Source organism: Myxine glutinosa, chromosome 11 (genome assembly GCF_964187855.1).
Source record: "Myxine glutinosa chromosome 11, kmMyxGlut1.1, whole genome shotgun sequence".
In the NCBI taxonomy this organism is placed as follows: domain Eukaryota; kingdom Metazoa; phylum Chordata; class Myxini; order Myxiniformes; family Myxinidae; genus Myxine; species Myxine glutinosa.
Genome location: NC_136271.1, coordinates 107,128,381 through 107,150,255, shown reverse-complemented (window position 1 = coordinate 107,150,255; position 21,875 = coordinate 107,128,381). Strand labels below are relative to the sequence as shown.

Below are 21,875 nucleotides of genomic sequence, written 5' to 3'. Positions count from 1 at the left end.
ACCAACCTGCCTGCAGTGAGAGAGAGAAAGGCCCTCAGAATCAGCTTCATCACAAGAGATACCCAATGATTCTGAAAGCTTTGGTTTCAACAGCGTTAAGTGAGCGAGGTGTGAGGCAGGAGCACCGACCCAGAGGGGATAGCAGTATTCCATTGAGTTGTGGATGAAAGCTTTGCATGTGGTGTGGAGCTCGAAAGGGCCCAGAAAGGACTTTGCACGACGGAGGATGCGGAGATGGCGACTGGCTTTGGAGGCCAGCTTGGAAATGTGGTTTTCCCAGGAAAGATCATAGCTGATAGTGAGGCCCAAAAGCTTAAGTGACAGAACCTCTTCAAGAGGATTGTTGAGAAAGTAGATGGGAGGGTTGTCCAGACGGCCTTTACAGAGAGACAAAGTGAGAGTGTGAGATTTGTCAGGATTGAAAGACATGTTCCACTTGTTTGACCAGTTTGTGATTTTGTCCAGGTCTCCAGAGAGTGAAGAGGCTGCAGACTGCCGATCTGAGGGATGAGATATGGAGCGGCAGAGAGTGGATTCATCAGCAAAAAGATAGAGTGGATTTTCCAGAGAGTCGGAGAGATCATTAACGAAGACCAGAAAAAGCACAGGGCCCAGAACACTGCCTTGGGGATCTCCAGCCTGAACAGGAAGGGGAGATGAGAAAATTCCATTCAGGGCCACACGCTACTGCAACCAGAGAGGAAGTCGGCAAGCCATGTGTGGAAGTTTCCATGGATACCATAGGAAGAGAGTTTGGTGAACAGACCATATCGAAGGCACGAGATATGTCAAGGGAGACAGCTCTGATTTCCTGTTTGGCATTGAGGACCTCCATCCATTGTTGAGACAGCAGAAGTAGCATGTCCAGAGTAGAATGACCTGGTCTGAATCCAAATTGATGATCCGAGATCAAGCTATTGGAGAAGAGGAAAGATTTGATATCCGAAGCGATTGTGGATTCCATGACCTTGCTGATAATTGGGAGCAGGCTGATTGGTCTGTAGTTGCAACGATTTCTTTTTGCACATTTTTTGTGTAAAGCGGTAATGTTGGCTGATTTCCAAGCTGATGGCAGGTGACCTTGAGCAAAAAAGAGGGTGAAGAGAACAGAGAGAAGGTGAGATAGAGCGACAGAGCAGGATTTTAGGACCCGTGGGCTGATGCCGTCTGGTCCAGTTGCACAATCAGTCGAGGGTTGACAGAGACCTCTCCACCTTATCAGGAGAGAAGGACACAGAGTCCAGGAGCAGCTGAGTTCGACTGAGTAAGGTGGGTACAGTGAGAGATGGGTTTGGGACACAATATTTTGAGGCAAACACAGGATTGAGGCATTCAGCTTTGTCATGTGCCGTGTCAACTATGTAGCCATTTGAGGTAAGGGAGGAGATGGAGGGGGAACAAACACCAGAAACAGATTTGACCTGACGATACCAGGATTTGGAGGAGGGAGACACGTTTGAGAGTCCAGTTTTGAGAGTAGAGAGATATTGTTTCCTGGCTCTCCTGAGAGTAGACACACACTTATTCCGAGCTTTGTGAAAGGAACTGAGATTGTCTTCAGTTGGATTTGCCTTCCATGAGGCGAAGGCAAGTTGTTTCAGGGAAACTGCCTCACCACAAGATTCAGTGTACCATGGACGGAGGAAGGGTATGACAACTGAAGACGAGATGGGATAAATCTGTGCATGAGAGAGAGAGCAGTTTACTTTGGAAGAATTCCCAGGATGAGTTGATGTCAAAAGCAGTAGAGATAGGAGACCAGTCCAGATGATTGATGGCTGCTTGAAGACCGGGCCAATTGGCCTGAGTGAAATGCCAGACTTGTCGAGGCTGAGGAGGCTCTCTGAGAATGGCCAGAGAGATATCCACTTTAACAACCATTGTTGGATATAGTTTGAAAATGATGACATCGAAGGTCTTGTGGTGTGGCAGCCATCTTGGATAGAAAAACGAACCTTATCTGATCAACACAAAACTTCACAAACGTGATCCCCTACCCATGCATATGCAGAGTATACATTTTTAAGGTCATATACCACTTGGTGTGGCAGCCATATTAGCTTGAAAGCCGATATTTTCAAAAAATCCCTTCTCCAAAACCGCTTCATCGATCAATGTGAAACCTGTCCTGTCTGGTGAAAATGTGATACTGGAAAACAACTCAAGTGATTTAAATCAAACTTGTTAATTTTTTTAGGACAGGGAACGATGGCATTTACCCGTTGTCATGTGCAGGGACTATGCGAAAGCATATTGGCGACACAGTTGCATTGCTCTCGTTTCTTACCTGTGGAACCAACCTCCACATTCTCTTCAATTTCATTCTTCCTCCCAGGGTTTCAAGACAGCTGCTCACCACCATTGCAGATCCCCCCCCCCCCCCCCCCCCCACCAAACCACAACCATGATTTTTTTCTACTCCAGTTAACACTCCCCAAGGCAACCTCTTTCCAAGTTTCCAGTTGTTCCTTCTTGAGAATTTACAGCTGTATCCATCTTATTCACCCCCTGTGTCTTCCCCTAGCCCTCATATTCCAAGTCTCCCTCGATTTTGTCCCTCATCTGCGCTGTTGGTATGTTTCCCCTTCTCTTTCTACTGTAACGTCATGATCCATTCTGTCGATTCCAGCTCCTACACAAACATCGAAATTGTATACAAAAAAGGTTATTTGGGTTCTGGGATGTTATTGGAATGCGGAAGCGTGACAGTCCATAACCCAGAAGTTGTTTCTCATTGAGCCAGGTTATCTATACTATAAGAGAGGTGTTTGTCTTTGTGTGTGTCTATCTGTGTGTCGCCATGTTTCTCAGAGATGGCTGAACAGATCTTCATCAAACTTTCAGAGGTTCTTCAGTGAGTGCGGTGGAGTGTTTTAGGCAAAAAAAAAAGTTTTGAAAATGTTGAAACTTTTTTTCTTTTTTTTAATTTTTAAAAGAATTGTTCTCGAAGTGTAGCGATATGAAAGGTAATATTAAATGACCCCCGACCTCATTCCTTTGTGGGTATAGGCTAGTGATTTAAGCCCCCATAAAAAATAGAATGGGCAATGCTGGGTACCCCTGCTAGTTATAAGATAAGACAGTTTGAAGTTGAGATTGAAACAATCAAGACATTTTGTCGAATTGCAATAAGCTTCATTCACATTGCGCTGCTTCTTGATTTCTATTATATTGTCTTTACTGGAATATTTTGTCATCTGTATTATTAATGTTTCCGACACTGAGGTGGAGAGGGGTTCTCTCTGCAGGAAAAGCAGGGCTTGCACGTGATGCTTAAACACAACGGTGACCTACGACATGAGATCGACTCTCTGCAACGGGAGCAAATGGACTTTAAAGTGCTTTATAATCGCCTTACAAAGGTGTGCTGCTGTTCCCTTTTTCTGCATGTGCTTTATTGAATTTCCTTGATAAATAAATGTCGGGCTTTCAATTGGATGGCTATTTCGGGGGTGATTATGCCGAAGGCCGGTTAAAAAAAAAATCCTGTTTATCATCGCCGCCCGCCCCACAAAAGTCGTCCGCCCCTAATTTTTATTTATATTTATTTTTTTTGCTCGCTAAGTCAGTAAAATCCGTTCCCGCTCAGTGGAACAGGTTCGAATTTTGCACGTGGTCACGTACTGTCTGAGCCAAGTTACATGTGCGCGACACTTTGACAGAAAATGCCGTTCGTTGTTTGCCAAATTCGGCGAACGCCCAGTGTTCTGAAGGCCTGGGTTGGTGTCAAAGTGCCAGAAAATATCACTCCGGACGAACTGTATTATGAGCTCGTGTCGGGAACGCTTGATGGTAAGAAATATAACCGTTTTAATGTACGTTGTTGTTGTTGTTGTTGTTGTTGTTGAATATTTAGTGTGTGCTGCTTTTCCCCTTCACTCGCCATTTACGTGCACCGCAAGGTTTTGCTTCTGATAAATGGGGTGTGCGCTTCCTTATTTTATTCATAAAGAATGGTGGGAAATGTTGGACTCCAGTTCTGTTCTGAACTAAAATCTGTCGATATATCTGTCCTGGGATCCCAGATCTGTATGTCTAGTTTTCATTCCCGGGTGGTTCAAAATTCCAAAGCAAATCCAGACTTGGAAAAAACAAAATTTCAGTACAAAACACTGAATTTGATCTGAGACTGATGAATACTTGCAATTATTAGTTGTGAAAGGGTGTGTGTGTGTGTATGTGTGTGTGTGCGTGTGTGTGTGTGTGTGTGTGTGTGTGTGTGTGTGTGTGTGTGTGTGTGTGTAGGGGGTGTTCATTTTTTCAATGTACAATTTTTCCCCACATTTTTGTTGTTTGAACCTTGATGTTTGTGGCTTGGCTGATAGGTAAACAGTGTGGTAGACAATGTACAAGTATATTTTATAGTGATTTTTCTTTTTCAGGTGTACCAATTGAGGACACCAATGGAGTGGTAAACATCTCAGTGGGAGATAAAAAGACTATGACCCATGTTGCAGCTAGAGATTCAACATTGGCAGATGTCATCAATACCCTTGGAAATTTCATTGAGTTCGTTATAACTTTCCTGGATCAGCCAAACCAACAGAAGACCAATGAACATAATGCTTTCGATATGTATGAATGCCATGGCAACAGCTGCTGATAGATACATGTATGGCAACCGGACATTATTCTTAAAAGCCGAAGTTTTGGTCCACCATCGTTATACGTATCAGCAAATATTAAAAGTGAACAGCACTCAATGTGACATAGGTTTCTTTATTTTCTTTATTTGAATCGTATCAGTGCGTACATACGAAGGTTTACTCGTTTAGAAATCGTAACATGATTCATCATGTATGTCCGATCAAATATATTTAAGAAAAAAACATATTGTGCGTTGAATAATCCATTAAAATTTCACTCTGAAAAACCCCCCCAAAAAAACGTCCCTCCCTCCCTCCCTCCCGACCCACGTTTTTGAAAAAAAGTGATGATAAACAGGAATTTTTTTTACCAACCTAAACGCAGCCGACAAAAACTGCTTGTTGCATCCTTAATTTGAGTCGCTCCCCTAATGTTCCTGTACATGTGTGCTCTGATATTTATCATTATCTGATGAGGAGTTTGAGGACAGACAGAGAGGGAGGGAAAGGCAAAGTGTTGCTGAAGCAGTTTCCGTGGCAACAATTGTGCCGGATTCGAAGCGTGGCGGATGTTGAAGTTCATGGCAGACATTTGCAAACACAAAGGCCTGCTCTTCAAAAAGCACCACCAAGACTGGAAGCTGGCCTAACACCCGCACTTTACGCACTCGCCCCCACTCCTTCGGAAGGGATGTTTGTTCACCACCTGTTGATTTTCTACATGCACAATGTTTCATATCAATGTCATGGCCCAGTGTGCTGAAGACTGGCCGATTCAAAATGCTCCATCTTCTTGCATAACTTCTTGTCTCCCCTTTTGCACTTCATCCTCCATCCTTCCTGGCTGGCTCCCAAAGCTGATATGAACTTGTCTTGATGCGCGTTTTATTGCCAAATTTAGGATTAGAAAATGAAACCTGACGTGCAATTATTCATATGAGCACACTGCTATTAATTAACCCTTCCATTCCTGTTTTACCCCATACCTTTTTTTCCCACCACCCACTCGAGTTCTCACGCCATTGGTGTTCTCTCAGCCCTTAGTTCCCACCACTCCAACGAACTAACAGTTTGGAACTCCAACTGCATTGGAGGTCTTTGTTCTCACATCAAAGTCTCACTGCCTCCTCCACATTGCTGTTCCTGCTCTGAACAGTGTGCACATAACGAATGTTACTTTCACAGGATGTTCTCAACTCCTCTTTGTCAGTCTTCAGTTATTTTCTTTTCTACTTTGATTTGGCCTGACCTCACCCTGCCTGGTGATCGTCTGGCTGCCTACATCAGATATTGAAACCCCACCACCATCCCCCACATGTCCCTCGTTAACTATGTTCCACATGAATCCCTCATTTAACACCCCTGGCTGCACCAACCTCTTGGGAAGCAGCAATTTTGTCTACATTGTGTCATCCACACCAAGTGACAATGACTCCAGATATACTTTCATTTCTCCATATATACTGAGTGCAACCAGGGCCGCCGAGAGGGGGAGGTGGGGTGACCACCTGTGGCCCGGACCTAATAGGGGTCCGTAATTATTCCTTCAATTTTTTTTTTCATATGATGATTGTGCCGATGAAACACCGTGTACAGCTTTATTTAGTGTCTCCCTCCAAGTCACTCAGGGCGATTCCCTGGCACACTATTGCCATGGGTATTAAACACCTTCTCCCATGAAATAAATAAATTACTGTGCGAACAACTTGCATTATGATAATTGCGGTGATGACTTGATGACGTAAATGAACACAAGAATGTTGGCCAAACCCCATCCTGATGAAATGAGTTAATAAACGAATCCGTTCATCTACACCATAAGAGAGCCGTGTGTGTGTGTGTGTGTGCGTGTGTTTGTGTGTGTGTGTGTTTGTGCGTGTGTTTGTGTTTGTGTGTGTGTTTGTGTGTGTATGTTTCTGTATGTTTGTGTGTGTTTGTGTGTATGTGTGTGTGTTTGTGTGTGTGTGTGTGTGTGTGTGTGTGTATGTGTGTGTTTGTGTGTGTGTTTCTGTGTATGTGTATGTTTGTGTGTGTATGTGTGTGTGTGTGTGTGTGTTTGTGTGTATGTCTGTGTGTATGTCTGTGTGTGTTTGTGTGTATATAATATTAAATATAAATTTTGCTTTTTGAGTGTAGGTCGGGCAGTGTTTTAGGCACCTACAAAAAATAGAAAAAAACAAACAAATTGATTTCCCTTAACCATGGCAAGTGTTTGGTCTGACGAAAATATGGAAACCTCCTATAGGTTGATTTAAAAAAAAAAAAAAAAAAAATTTTTTTTGAAGGGGGCCCGACACTTGGTATTGACCCGGGACCCATTCTAGCTCTCGGCGGCGCTGAGTGTAACTGAATTGATTTGCCACATAAGATGCAAAATATAATCTGTTCTGATTTCAGACTTCTTCCATGAGCAAGCATTGACTTCACGGTATCAGCTAGCAGATAAATATGATATATTAAAATTAAAGTTTTGTCATCATTACTATTCTTACTAAAGTACGACGACACAGAGATTGAAGCTTGAGGACCCAAGCATGTCCGAAATTGTACAATGGCGATTGTTTGCCTCATGTAATCGCCGATGACATTTGGTATTTTATGCCATCATGTTTGTTCAGAAGGTATTTTTTTCGAATGATAATAATATTTAAGGCTGACAGAATGGTGTGGAGGTAGTGCACTTACCTTTGAGTGTAGGCTGGATTGTATTCCTGACCCAACTATAAACAGTTGGATTGATGCTTCACCGGCAGGGAGTTGGATCACATCCTCTGTGGGAGCTGGGGACCCCATTTATTAGCATTAGTTGGTGGACATGAGAGCTGACAAGATGGCCGAGAGGTACACATTCATCACATACTGTAAAATGGAGTCCCTCAGATGAGCGTTAATCCTGGCATTAAATACCTCACGGTATCTTTCACGAAGAGTAGGTGAGCCATCGCCGGCACCATGAACAAATATCGAATTCAAAATTCCTGCCCTGACTAGCAGAAGGCATTGCATCAGCAGCACGGCCATGCCCTCAGCCAATGATGCTACCCCTAAAGGGGGTTTCAGCCAATGATTTCTTCTTTATCATTGGTCACGTGGGCCCGGCCGTGATGCAGCACATGCAAGGTGATGATGGGGGAGGCCATCAGCTTGACTTGCAGAAACTGGTCCTCAACCGATTGGTCCTCATCGATCGTCATGGTTTTCTTTCATCGCTTCTTGTTCAGCACTTTTAGAGTCTAAACAGAGTAGGCCAGTCCACGAGTAGACCCCAAGGCAGGCCCAGAAGTAGGCCCCAGTGCAGGCCCAGCGGTATGCCCCAGTGCAGGCCCAGCACAAGAGGGTAGGAGTAGGTAGGTCCAAGAGTAGGCCCCAAGGCAGGCCCAGCAGTAGGTCCCAGTGCAGGCAGAGTTTAATCCAAGTCCACCGTCAGGTGCAGAGGTGGCCGCAGGGGTTGATCTGGCACAAGTCAACCTTCAGGTACCGAGGTGGCCGCAGGGGTTGATCCGGCATAAGTCAACCTTCAGGTGCAGAGGTGGCCGCAGGGGTTGATCCGGCACAAGTCAACCTTCAGGTACCGAAGTGGCCGCAGGGGTTGATCCGGCATAAGTCAACCTTCAGGTGCAGAGGTGGCCGCAGGGGTTGATCCGGCATAAGTCAACCTTCAGGTGCAGAGGTGGCCGCAGGGGTTGATCCGGCACAAGTCAACCTTCAGGCACAAGTTAACCGAGGTGGCCGCAGGGGTTGATCCGGCACAAGTCAACCTTCAGGTACCGAGGTGGCCGCAGGGGTTGATCCGGCATAAGTCAACCTTCAGGTGCAGAGGTTTCTGCTAACAACTCGACCAGTACACGAAAAGGCACTCCGCCATGAGGTCTCTTCCAAAATGGCCCCTCTCCCCTCCAGGGTGCACCCTGGACAAAGTCCAAAATCCTCCCCTCATCATGACCTGTCCAGGGCTCGTTCAAAACCACAGAAATGTTCACAACATGCCATGGGAGAGTGTGTGTAGTTGCCCTTCATTTCAGAAGAAGGCCATTCACGTGAAACGTGTGAACCAACTGGTCAATATATTCCGCTAAGCAGCTCGGAGGTGAGATTGGAGATGAAAAGTTGCCCATTGCATCGTTGCCACCATGAAAAAAAAATTCAAATATGCTTTTTTGCAACCGAGATTCAACAGATGAATAAATAAGAAAATTCAAATATGGAGACAGATAACTTGGTTGTTTTGGCAGATAGAGATGATTATTTTACAAAATGGCTTGGTTTTTTTGTTTTTTTGTTCTCCTGATTTACTTGTCATCATACATGTACATATGTGCTGCTATGTCCATCCTTGCCTCTCTCTTCTGATTGGTTTATGGGTCCTTTGCTGTTTCTAGTGCCCTGGGGATGTCCTTATGTTTTGAGTTGTTTTAAATGGAGACATGCTGCAAGTGGACCTGAGGGTTGTTTTGTCCATTATAATGAGCCAAGTAGCCACTTCTTCTTTTAAGTTGAGCAATATTTTTTATTTGCTGTCCTAACCAATGTATTCCAGGAACTTGAAAAAACAAAAAAGGAAACACTGTCACTAATGGATGCTTCCACTGCTGCCTACGTCCAAAGGTGCATGGCGCCCCATCTATCGGAGAACAATTTTAGACTTTCAGAGCAAACTGTGAATCGATTTAGGAATGTTTGGTTTATTTCTCAAAAACAGTAATAAGCTCTTCATTCTCCACAATGAAAGGATCTGGCATGGTAATACATATGGAGGAGGGGATGGAGGAGAGGTAAACAGACAGCATAGTACCAGGCAGCTAATAGGTTGGGCTAATTAGGTTTTAGGTTGTATTCATAGGGGGATAAATTATAAATCAAAAGAGCTGGTGTTGACATTGTACAGAAATTCGGTAAGAATGGAACATTGTCTATGGAGATACAGAAATTCGGTAAGAATGGAACATTGTCTATGGAGATACAGAAATTCGGTAAGAATGGAACATTGTCTATGGAGATACAGAAATTCGGTAAGACTGGAACATTGTCTATGGAGATACAGAAATTCGGTAAGAATGGAACATTGTCTATGGAGACACAGAAATTCGGTAAGAATGGAACATTGTCTATGGAGACACAGAAATTCGGTAAGAATGGAACATTGTCTATGGAGACACAGAAATTCGGTAAGAATGGAACATTGTCTATGGAGACACAGAAATTCGGTAAGATTGGAACATTGTCTATGGAGATCCAGAAATTCGGTAAGGCTGGAACATTGTCTATGGAGATACAGAAATTCGGTAAGGCTGGAACATTGTCTATGGAGATACAGAAATTCGGTAAGACTGGAACATTGTCTATGGAGATACAGAAATTCGGTAAGACTGGAACATTGTCTATGGAGATCCAGAAATTCGGTAAGATTGGAACATTGTCTATGGAGATCCAGAAATTCGGTAAGATTGGAACATTGTCTATGGAGATACAGAAATTCGGTAAGATTGGAACATTGTCTATGGAGATCCAGAAATTCGGTAAGACTGGAACATTGTCTATGGAGATACAGAAATTCGGTAAGGCTGGAACATTGTCTATGGAGATACAGAAATTCGGTAAGGCTGGAACATTGTCTATGGAGATACAGAAATTCGGTAAGACTGGAACATTGTCTATGGAGATACAGAAATTCGGTAAGACTGGAACATTGTCTATGGAGATACAGAAATTCGGTAAGACTGGAACATTGTCTATGGAGATACAGAAATTCGGTAAGACTGGAACATTGTCTATGGAGATACAGAAATTCGGTAAGACTGGAACATTGTCTATGGAGATACAGAAATTCGGTAAGACTGGAACATTGTCTCTGGAGATACAGAAATTCTGGAATATTGTCTTCGGCTTTGATCGTCACATCCGAGGAAGGACAGCTGCTGAAGAGAGGGTTCGGCGTAGAGCAACCAGATGATTTCCTGGGCTAGCTATAGACTCCGGTGTCAGGAATTGTTGAAGGAGACATGACTTTATTCATGGCAAAGGAAGCAGTTATGAAGGGGTCGGATAGAAATGTTTAAAATAATGAAGGGTGTAGACAAAATAAGTGTGGAAAAATTTTCAGCAGAATTCACTCAGAGGAGTTACCCCACACACACAAAGCGAAGAAGCGGGGGTTAAGAAATTGGTTCACGTCCATCTATCTGTCTGTAAACGTCAGTTGATATGATTGAGGAACAACTTATTTAAATTGCATGTCATATTTTGAACATAAATCGGAAAACAAACCTGTAGTTTAGCAGTACTTTGTCTCAGAATTTGCCCTGAATTTGGCACGTGCGCAGAGAGGAGCAGAGAGGAGAGGAGAGGAGAGGAGCTCGTGCGCAGAGACACAATATTTTTTACCCTGTCTGCCTGTCTGGCACAGTCAATTCATTCCAAATGGGAAACCTGTTTTTAAAGATGTTTTAAATATTTTTTTTTATAAAGGATGCATGTTATCAAATGATTGTGTTTATTTATCCTTTAATGATGGTTATTTATGCTGCTTGGTCATGTTTCAGGCAAGAGCTGCAAAACGAAATCATACGACTTCAAGAAAAGGAGAGGGATGACGAGAAACATCACGACAATAAACTGTGGAGCACGCAGAGTCTGCTGAAGCATGAGCGTCAATTACAATCCTTCCTTGCAATCAAAAGTCGTGAGCGTAAAATACAGGATGATGCATCCACTCCTGAGCATGAGCACGAAGGTTTGACTTACGATGGATACATTTGGTCGTTTTGCTTCATATTCAAGAAGGACAAACTGTGCCGCTTAAATTCATGGGTTACCTCAAGCCATTGCTATTTATTTTGTAATGTTCAAATAATGCAGGAGAAATTGGAACAGCAGGAGAAGGGGGAAAATAGACGGGGATAGACAAACAAGGGAAAACAAGGCTTCTCCAGTTTTTAAAAGTTTTTTTTGGGATACAAGATCGAGGTTTGTGTAAGAGCTAACATCAATCACAAAAAATAAACTGACACATAAAACATAAGATAAAGGGAGCGGGAGACAAGATGGGGAGAGAGGGGGAAGCACACAAGTACAACATTTGAGAGCAGAGACATCGGGAGATCTGTGGGAGGGAGAGGGCTTGGGGGGGAGGAGGCGTGGGAAGGGGGGTGGGGCGAGGTATAAAACAAATGCATTCCAGTCTCCCATAATAATTAAAACATCGTCATGTGCACCTGTTCTTCCACCAGTTCCTACAGCTTTCCACATTTTCTTCATCGGGTACGCACTTGGTATCCTTATGTCAGCAAAATTGAAGTTTTTTTCAAAATTCAAAATTGAATTTTCTTATTGGTTAGTATCCCACCTTCAATTTCCTTATTGATTAGTATCCCACCTTCAATTTCCTTATTGATTAGTATCCCACCTTCAATTTCCTTATTGATTAGTATCCCACCTTCAATTTCCTTATTGATTAGTATCCCACCTTCAATTTCCTTATTGATTAGTATCCCACCAATACTTTCCATGACAAAGGGAACATCTTGTATGTTGTTTGTATATTGTCTATTTTTGTTTATTCCGCTCTTCATTATTAGCTCTCAACCCTTTTTCAATTTACGCTTTATTGTTAACATGTTAATTCTGTTTCTTTTTGTGAATCTTCATGATTTTCCAATTAATTATTAATTTAGTTACGTTAAAATTTTTGAAGAGCAGACTTTTCATAGTTTTTATTTTTTATGTTGATTTCAGTTTGTATTTTTTATTCGTCATTTTTTGTACATTAAATATCTTCAGTCTTCAGACTTTTTGTTTGGTGTTTGATAATAAAACCGAAATTATTATTATATTTGCTGCAGTAGTTGGAGTATATTTGTGAATGCTGGTCATGTTCACTCGATGTCCTTTTAACCTCACTGATGTTAACTTATCATTGGCTGGGTTGTATCCCAGTATTGACTTGCCAGCCATCTTTTTATTCCAAGTCATTGCCGCTCCATTTGGGTTTCATGACCAGAAAAGAACACTTTGTAATCGTCAGATTGAAACTGACTCAAACTGGTTCATCTAAGTTCACTTATTCCCAAAACTTCAGTTCTTGCCTTCTCCATCCCTATCTTTATAAACATCTAACTGTCCTTGATCAGTGACCCCACATGCAATGTTCCAATTTTGTGAACATTTGATACATACAAATACATTTTCCATGAAAATAAATATTTAAGATTGAGATAGAAGAGCATCCAAGTACGGAAAGCAGTTCCAAGCCAAAATAGTCAAGTAGAATCATCGCTAAAGTGCATATTATCCATTAGGTGAAATTAGTCACCCCATGTACAAAGATCTGAAGAAAGCTCCATGAAGGACATTCTTCAAATGAGGAAGTGGTTGCATAAACTCAATAGATATTCTTAATGTAAGCTCGTCTCATCGTAATTGCCACACTTATGCATTTGAGAAGCTTGTAATTTTAATGGTTGCAAATTGTACAAAATGGTGTCACCTGTTCTGCTCCAGTATCATAATGTAAGCAATGAAAATATAGGACAAGATTGTTGTTCCTTTGCACCTAATCGGTGATTATTTATTACTTTCAAAGGTTAAGAAAAACCACAGTTGTAGTTTTAACTGAGTTTGCGAATGGCCAATGTGCTGTTGGCTGGCTCACCTTGTCTTGTCAGATCATGAGGCAGATAATTACTTTGTTTGGCAGAAGAGGGTGATATGGACCAGCAAAAACTGCTAAGCAAGGGGAAGCAGAAAAACAGAAACAGCGATGAAAGCCTTCAGCACAACAAGCCATTGTCGGAACAGGGCCAGGTTGTCCCTGGTGAACTGGATGTGAGCGGTTTGCTGCAGAAGTTGATGACAGGTATTTAAATAGGACAAAAAACCTGACTTGGAGCATATTTTCATCTTTGCTTTACAGATTGAGTGTGGAGTGCGGATAATATAACTGCTTCCTATATTGTACAAATTCCTCCTCCATATGGGTGTAACTTATTGACACTGTTCTGTGTGCGCAATGAATAGCTGAGAGTCAGAACTTCGCTCTTTTCAATTTTATCAATGAACAAAGAGCTGAACTGGAACATCATCATGCTGAAGTTGAAGAGGTAAGAATGTATAAGACACACTGTTATTTAATGTTAAGGTGTTTTTGTGGAAGGGAATGCAAGGAGGTTTGGATGCACGAGAACGCAGTTATTCCCTAAAGTTAGTTGCGGTTACTCCACAAGTGCAGGTTCTGCACGATCCCCTCCAAAGGCTCAGTTTACCACACCAGATCTGTCTTGTCGAGCTGTTGTACTTTGTTCTCCTAATTCATTCCACGTTTTCTTGAACACGCACATCTGATCCTTGTATCACTTCCGAGTTCCTGTTTGTCCAGGCCTCGGTCGGCAAGGACACGTACTCATGAACTGTTTGGCCTCCGTCTGGCCACTCTGCCATGAAGCCCAGATCGGTGGAGTGTTGCAGTGATGGTTGTCCTTCTGGAAGTTTCTCCCATCTCCACACAGGATCTCTGGAGTTCAGCCAGAGTGACCATCGGGTTCTTGGTCACCTCTATTACCAAGGCCCTTCTCCTCCGATTGCTCAGTTTGTCCGGGCGGCCAGCTCTAGGAAGAGCCCTGGTTGTTCCAAACTTCTTCCATTTAAGAATTATGGAGGCCACTGTGCTCTTGGGAACCTTCAATGCAGCAGAGAATTTTTTTTGTAGGCTTCCCCAGATCTGTGCCTCGACACAATCCTGTCTCTGAGCTCTGCAGGCAGTTCCTTCGACCTCATGGCTTGGTTTTTGCTCTGATATGCATTGTCAGCTGTGAGACCTTATATAGACAGGTGTGTGCCTTTCCAGATCATGTCGAGTAAATTGAATTTACCACAGGTGGACTCCAATCAAGGTGTGGAAACATCTCAAAGATGATCAAGAGAAATGGGAGGCACCTGAGCTAAATTTCAAGTGTCATAGCAAAGGGTCTGAATAGTTATGTAAATGTGATATTTCAGTTTTTTCTTTTTAATAAATTTGCAAAACTTTCTAAAATCCTGTTTTCTCTTTGTCATTATGGGGTATTGAGTGTAGATTGATGAGGGGAAAAAATGAATTTAAACGATTTCAGCATAAGGCTGCAACATAACAAAAGGTGAAAAAAGTGAAGGGGTCTGAATACTTTCTGAATGCCCTGTATATAATGAAATACAGACCGGTAAGCTTGCTTCCAATTACAAGCAACATCAGCAAATCCATCATTGCAGCCGACGTTAAGTATTTCCTCTTTTCAAACAGCTTGATCTCTTACCACCATTTTGGATTCTCTCCTTTTCACTCACCTCTGGAAAATGCTAACACTCTCTCTGCTATCGATGGAGGCCCTGAATTTCAAAACAAGGTCAGAAACATCCTCTCCTAATGTACTTTGGGCTTTTTTTTTTACAGTCCTGCATGCTGTTCTGCTTGATAAGTTTGTTGACTGTAGTGTGCAAGGCTGCCTTCATATGGAGTAGCTTACTCCCTTCCTTCACACATGCAGTCAATGCAATCCTCTCTGCTCCCGATGGGACCTGAAGTGACCAAAGACAGTGTCTTAGGCAATTCCGTTTCATAGAAACAACCTTTTGCATCCTCTCAAAAACCCTTTCTTCTTTTTTGCAGATGACTCAGCATTGTGTTTTATAGTACCAAGCACACTGACATGCACAGAGCAGCTGCATCACTCTCTGCTGGCCTATAATTAGTTACATGCTCGTTATAAATGGAACATGTTCAATCCTGCAAATCTCAGTCTCACCCTGTTGTCAAATGAACCCACCTTTCTATTTTCATGGTCAGCCATTGGAATAGCGTCACCAGCAGCTATGACTTCTCCAGTGCAAAGCACACAGCATAGCTCAATGGAAGGCTTTACTCAATGGAAGCAAGGATTTGCTCCATAGCTCAATGGAGTACTGCTCTCCCCTATGAGTTGGGACTCCAGCATCACAACTTTCTCTCCTGGATTCTGCAGAACCTGAACCTTTATAGATTATTGTCATTGCCCACGATGGCGCTGACGTACAAAGCCTGTTGCTCGCACATTGGAAACGGGTTGATGGCCTCTCTCTTTCTCTTTCTCGCTCTCTCTTTCTTTGCAACTCTTCCAGTCTTACTCCCTCTGTTCTCTCAGCCATCCGACCTTCCCGAGCTCCTACAGGATGCATGTGCTCTTCCAGTAACGCCTTCCTGATTAAACTCCCATAATCTAGACTTTTTACCCACATCCATTCTTTTCTCCCTTTTGTGGAATTCCCTTCGGCAGACTCTATCTTATTTCCCACTTCCCTCCAGGGCTTCAAGCAATCAGTGCACCACCCTTTCATGCCATCCCCAATCACGACTTGCAATCTCCTCTTTGCCCACGAACTCTGCTCACATTATTTGCAAGTGATTTTGTTTTCAGAGCCAAAGAGCCGTTGTTTGGTAGTTAATTGGAAGATTAAAGACATTGTTGTGAATCCATACACACCTTTCTGCAGCATTTCACTTCTCATGGATGTGCAAACATTACACCACAACCACGAAGGACATTTCAGTGTTATTTAAATGTTGTGTATTTGGTCTTGTGGTGAATGTGTGCAGCTGCATAAAGAGAATGAGAATTACAAAAAAAGTGAGAACATCAAAGAGCAGCAGCAAAGGAGGGAGTATGAAGTCTTGGAGAAACAGCATGAAGAAGCATTCATGCAGACAGTTCAACTAGAGGACGAATTACAGTGCGTGAACAACATCATCGAAGACCTAGGCACTGGTCAGTGGCATTGAGTGCTTGGAAAGGAGGCCCTCGTTTCATGTTTTGATGGGAAATGGTTGGTGGGAGGTTCATTGTTCCCCATAAGAGAGGGAGTATTCAGCTCAGTACATTAGATAATTATCTAATGTACTGAGCTGAATACTAACCACATTCGAAAACTCCAGGTAAACCATATTTGCTATGGAAAACATTAGAACAAGAAAGAGCAATCAGAGATCGCAGACCCTTGCCAGGATGTTTTTGTAGTTTGTGTGGTGTTTATTAGCTGCTGTGTTTGTGTGGTTTATTGATGACATGGATTTATGTTCAATCCAACATGGCTGCCGAACCACTTGACCGATGACGTCAATAATTTAATTCTCCAATACAATTTTTGTGTAAGATCAAATCATGCACAATAAATTTCAGACTGATCAGATAAAACGTTCTACTTGTCTAATTATGACGTCATAATGAAGATACCGATGACATTATATGTTGTTCCCCATGAGGAGTACTTGACAATGAGCTATATTTCATTTTCAGTGACCTACAATCTTTTCAATAACTTTGAATTCAGTGACCTGATATGCAAATCCTCTTAAGATTTCAAGTCAATCAGATGAAAATTGAGGATTTTAGAATTTTGGCCTATGTTGACCTTTTGACCTATGTTGACCTCAAAAATATTAGGTGGTTGAATTCAGTATCCAGATATGAAAATCCTCTTCAAATTTGAAGTCAATCAGATGAAAATTGAGGATTTTAGAAATTTGGCCTATGTTGATATTTTGACCTATGTTGACCTTTTGACCTATGTCGACCTTTTGACCTATATTGACCTCAAAAATACTTGGTGGTTGAATTCAGTATCCAGATATGAAAATCCTCTTCAAATTTCAAGTCAATCAGATGGAAATTGAGGATTTTAGAAATTTGGCCTATGCTGACCTTTTGACCTATGTTGACCTCAAAAATACGTTGTGGTTGAATTCAGTATCCAGATATGCAAATCATCTTCAAATTTCAAGTCAATCAGATGTAAATTGAGGATTTTAGAAATTTGGCCTATGTTGACCTTTTGACCTATGTTGACCTGTGCTGACCTTTTGACCTATGTTGACCTCAAAAACACTTGGTGGTTGAACTCAGTATCCAGATATGAAAATCCTCTTCAAATTTCAAGTCAATCAGATGAAAATTTAGGATTTAAGAAACTTGGCCTATGTTGACCTTTTGGCCTATGTTGACCTTTTGACCTATGTTGACCTCAAAAATACTTGGTGGTTGAATTCAGTATCCAGATATGCAAATCCTCTTCAAATTTCAAGTCAATCAGATGAAAATTGAGGATTTGAGAAATTTGGCCTATACGTATTGATATTTTGACCAATGTCGACCTTTTGACCGATGTTGACCTCAAAAATACTTGGTGGTTAAATTCAGTGAGCAGATATGCAAATCCTCTTCAAATTTCAAGTCAATCGGATGAAAATTGAGGATTTTAGAAAAATTGACAAAGTTGGTGGTGACCTTTGGCCGATGTTGATTATTACTAACAGGTCGTGCAGCATTTGCTGTTTTGAGATACATATATGTCATATATTTCATACACGAGTATTGTGGTATCCAAACGTTGATTATGCTGTTCATGTCAATAATAATACTATTACGTCATAACTTAAATACATAATTTACTTTGTATGTGCAATCGTTAGGTGTTGACTTCCGGTCCCTCGGGCGACGAGGCTTGCTTCGAGCTCTCCACGGCATCGAAGTTTGAGTGTTTTCCCATTCGTGTCTTTGTCGGGTTTCCGCTGGTTGTTTTGTTGTGTGTGTGTGTTGTTGTGTGTTTCTGTTTAGTTTTGTGGTTGTTGTGGATTGTGTGTGATTGGTCGTTTTTTATTCGCGCGTCGTGCGCGGCCTGGTCTTTCCGGGCTCCCTTCCCCCCGTCGGTGTTTTGTGAGTGTAAGTTCTTTCCTTCATAGCATTTGCTTGTTTCTTTGATTTTCTTTTCTCCCCCCTGCCTCTTTCTCCCCCTTCGTCCGGCGTTTTTTTTTTTTTTTTAAACAGGACAAACGGATAGACAAAGAATTCTATATTGATTCTTTCTCTCCTCCCGGACACGTGCTTGTTCGCTCTCCTCCTCGTCTCGACTTGTGCCCCGCCCCCTGTATCTCGTTTTTCTTCCGCCTCTGCTCCTTCTTTCTCAAATCCACGTTCTCGCTTGGAGACTATTCCCAGATTGTTTTTCATGGTTCTGTTTGGATATTGTTGGAATATGTTTAAACCGCAGCCGTGATGCTGACGCCGCCCTCCCCCCTCCCCCCCCAGAATTTCCATGTTTTAAACGTTTCCCAGTGTGTACCCTGGTCAGAATAGGTACACCGTATCCCTGCGTGTCGTAAGAGACGACTAAGAGGGTTGGCGTCAGGAAGGGCATCCGGCCATAAAAACATTGCCTCAAAAAGAGAACCATGACAATTACAACTACACCTGGGCAGGGTGCAGCCCGAAGTGGAGATCGGTTTCTGAGGTTTGGGACATGGAATGTAGGGACAATGACAGGGAGATCAGGAGAGGTGGTGGAAGTATTGGTCAGAAGAAGAGTGGACATATGTTGTGTGCAGGAGACGAGATGGAAGGGAAGTGGTGTGAGAATGGTGAAGGGTAGGCAGGGACAGAAATACAAGTTTGTGTGGCAAGGGTGCCCGGAGGGCGTGAATGGTGTTGGTGTCCTGTTTTCTGAGGAGTTTGTAGACAGTGTGGTGAGTGTGACGAGAGTGAGTGATAGGTTGATGATGGTGAAAATGATGATTGGAAAGCTCTTGGTGAACGTCATCTCGGGATATGCTCCGCAGGTTGGTCGGAGCGATGAAGAGAAGGACAAGTTCTGGTGTGCGATAGAGAAGCTGATGGAAAACGTGAAAGATGAGGAAGTTGTGGTGGGAGGAGGAGATTTAAATGGACATGTGGGAAGGAGTATGGATGGTTTTGAGGGAGTTCATGGGGGTTACGGATATGGTGTGAGAAATGGAGAAGGTGAAAGGATTTCGGAGTTTGCTGATGGAGCTGATTTGTTGATTTGTAATACTCAGTTCCAGAAAGAGGATAATAAGCTTGTTACATACACGTCAGGTGGGTCGACGACAACCGTTGAGTACCTGATGGTGCGTAGGCGAGATAGGGGGCACCTCCGGGACACAAAGGTGATCCCGGGGGAGGAGGCTGTTTCACAGCACCACTTGGTTGTCTGCGACATAAGGGTGAAAGGTGCAAGGAGAGCTCGGCGGGTGAAGTACCAACCGAGAATGAAGGTGTGGAGGTTGAAAGAGGTGACAGTAAGGGAGGCATTAAAAGAGAGGCTGAGTAGGGTAGAGGATGATGTGGTTGAGCTTGAAAGTGGTTGGATGTCAATGAAAGCCAGTCTGTTGGGAGCCGTTGGTGAGGTATGTGGATGGACAAAAGGACCACCGAGGCACTCGGAAACATGGTGGTGGGATGATGAAGTTGGAAAGAGGATTGACGAGAAGAGGAAGAAGTTCAAGGGGTGGCAGAAGGCGAAGGGTACGGGAGCAGAAACAGCAGAGCATGAAAGTTATAAGGCAGCCAGGAAGGCTGCAAAGAAAGAGGTAGCAAAGGCGCAGGAGGCATGTAGGAAAATGTTCGGAGAACGCTTGGATTCGGAAGAGGGTCAGAAAGCAGTATTCAGGATTGCAAAGCAGATAGCGAAAGAGAGGTGTGATGTGATGGGGGTGAGTTGCTTGAAGGATGAAGTGGCACAAATCGTTGTCGACCCAGATGGAATTAAAGGAAGATGGAAAAGATATATGGAAATGCTGTTGAATACAGAGAATGAATGGGATGGCAACATAGAGAGTAACCCAGTTTTAGGACCGGCAGAGAAGATAACTGAGAAGGAAGTTGAGGAAGCGATAAAAGCAATGAAGAGTGGAAAAGCGGGAGGGCCGACGGGAGTTGTGGGAGATATGTTGAAGGCAGCAGGAAGTTGGGGTGTGAAGAGAATGACAGAGATCTGTAATCTGGCAGTGAAAGAAGGCCGCATTCCAGTGGATTGGGAACTGAGTACCCTCGTCCCTCTATACAAGGGGAAAGGTGACCCTCTGGAGTGTGGCTCGTACTGAGCGACAAAGTTATTGGAGCATGGAATGAAGGTATTGGAAAGGGTGTTGGAGAGGAGGATAAGGAAGAAAGTGAAGATCGACGAAATGCAGTTTGGATTTATGCCAGGAAGAGGAACGACAGATGCACTTTTCATTGTGAGGCAGTTGCAGGAGAAGTACATGGAGAAGAGGAAGAAGTTGTTTTTTGGGTTTGTTGATCTGGAGAAAGCATTCGATAGGGTTCCACGCAAAGTATTGACATGGGCATTGAGGAAGTTAGGAGTGGAGGAATGGTTGATCAGAGTAGTGATGGCAATGTACAAAAGAGCGCGCACAGCTGTAAGGACGAAGGACGGGAACAGTGATGAGTTTGAGGTGAAGGTGGGAGTGCATCAGGGGTCGGTACTAAGTCCACTACTATTTGTAGCTGTGATGGAGGTGCTGGCTCAGAACATAAAGGAGGGTTTACTGTGGGAGTTGTTGTATGCAGATGATCTGGTGTTGATTGCGGAAAGTATGGATGGACTGAAGGAAAAGATGAACAAGTGGAAGGAATGTATGGAGACAAAAGGTCTGAAGGTGAATATCGGAAAGACGAAGGTGATGGCAAGTGGTAAAGCATGTGGTGAGGTGGAAAGAACTGGGAAGTGGCCGTGTGCTGTGTGCAGGAAGGGTGTCGGAGTGAACTCCATTCAATGTACAATGTGCGCTGAGTGGGTTCATCAAAAATGTAGTGGTCTGAGAGGGTCATTTACCAGTGTGGCAGCTACATTCAAATGTAAGGTGTGCACAGAGGGAGCTGCAGATGGAGGAAATGTTGAGTTGGATCTTGGAGACGGCGTGAAGCTGGAAGGTGTGAAAACATTTTGCTACCTCGGAGACATGCTGAATGGAGAAGGTGGATCAGACTCGGCAACGGTTGCTCGAGTGAGATGTGCATGGAAGAAGTTTCGGGAACTGAGTGGCGTGCTGATGAGGAGGAGAGTGTCGCTGAAGCTGAAGGGAAAGGTGTATGCTGCATGTGTGAGAAGTGTTATGATTTATGGGAGCGAGACATGGGTAATGAACGCAGAGCAGCAACGAAGGTTGGAAAGGGTGGAAATCCGAATGGTTCGATGGATGTGCGGAGTATCGTTGAGAGAGAGGAAGACAAATGATGAATTGCGAAAGATGATGGGAATATTGCCTGTGATTGATGCTGTGAAGAGGAACAGGTTGAGATGGTTTGGTCATGTGATGAGGAAGGATGAAAGTGACTGGTTGAGAAGAGTGATGGAAATGAATGTAGAAGGAAGTAGAGGACGGGGAAGACCGAGAAAGAGTTGGCTAAAGATGGTGGAAGAAGAAATGCGGGCAAGGGGGTTAACAAGGAGAGATGCAGAAAATAGGGCAAAATGGAGAAGATTGTCATGGGG

At 43.2% G+C, this 21,875-nt stretch overlaps 1 protein-coding gene across 1 annotated transcript in view; it reads left to right on the top strand.

The window, feature by feature from the left end:
* LOC137437028 (outer dynein arm-docking complex subunit 1) overlaps nucleotides 1-21,875 on the top strand; it is a 66,313-nt gene that overhangs the window by 40,513 nt on the left and 3,925 nt on the right. The window contains exons 6-11 of the mRNA XM_068131337.2: nucleotides 3,249-3,362; nucleotides 9,124-9,191; nucleotides 11,126-11,316; nucleotides 13,279-13,437; nucleotides 13,599-13,681; nucleotides 16,186-16,354. Coding sequence (XP_067987438.2) covers nucleotides 3,249-3,362; nucleotides 9,124-9,191; nucleotides 11,126-11,316; nucleotides 13,279-13,437; nucleotides 13,599-13,681; nucleotides 16,186-16,354 — 784 coding nt within the window. The remainder of the gene's footprint in view (nucleotides 1-3,248; nucleotides 3,363-9,123; nucleotides 9,192-11,125; nucleotides 11,317-13,278; nucleotides 13,438-13,598; nucleotides 13,682-16,185; nucleotides 16,355-21,875) is intronic.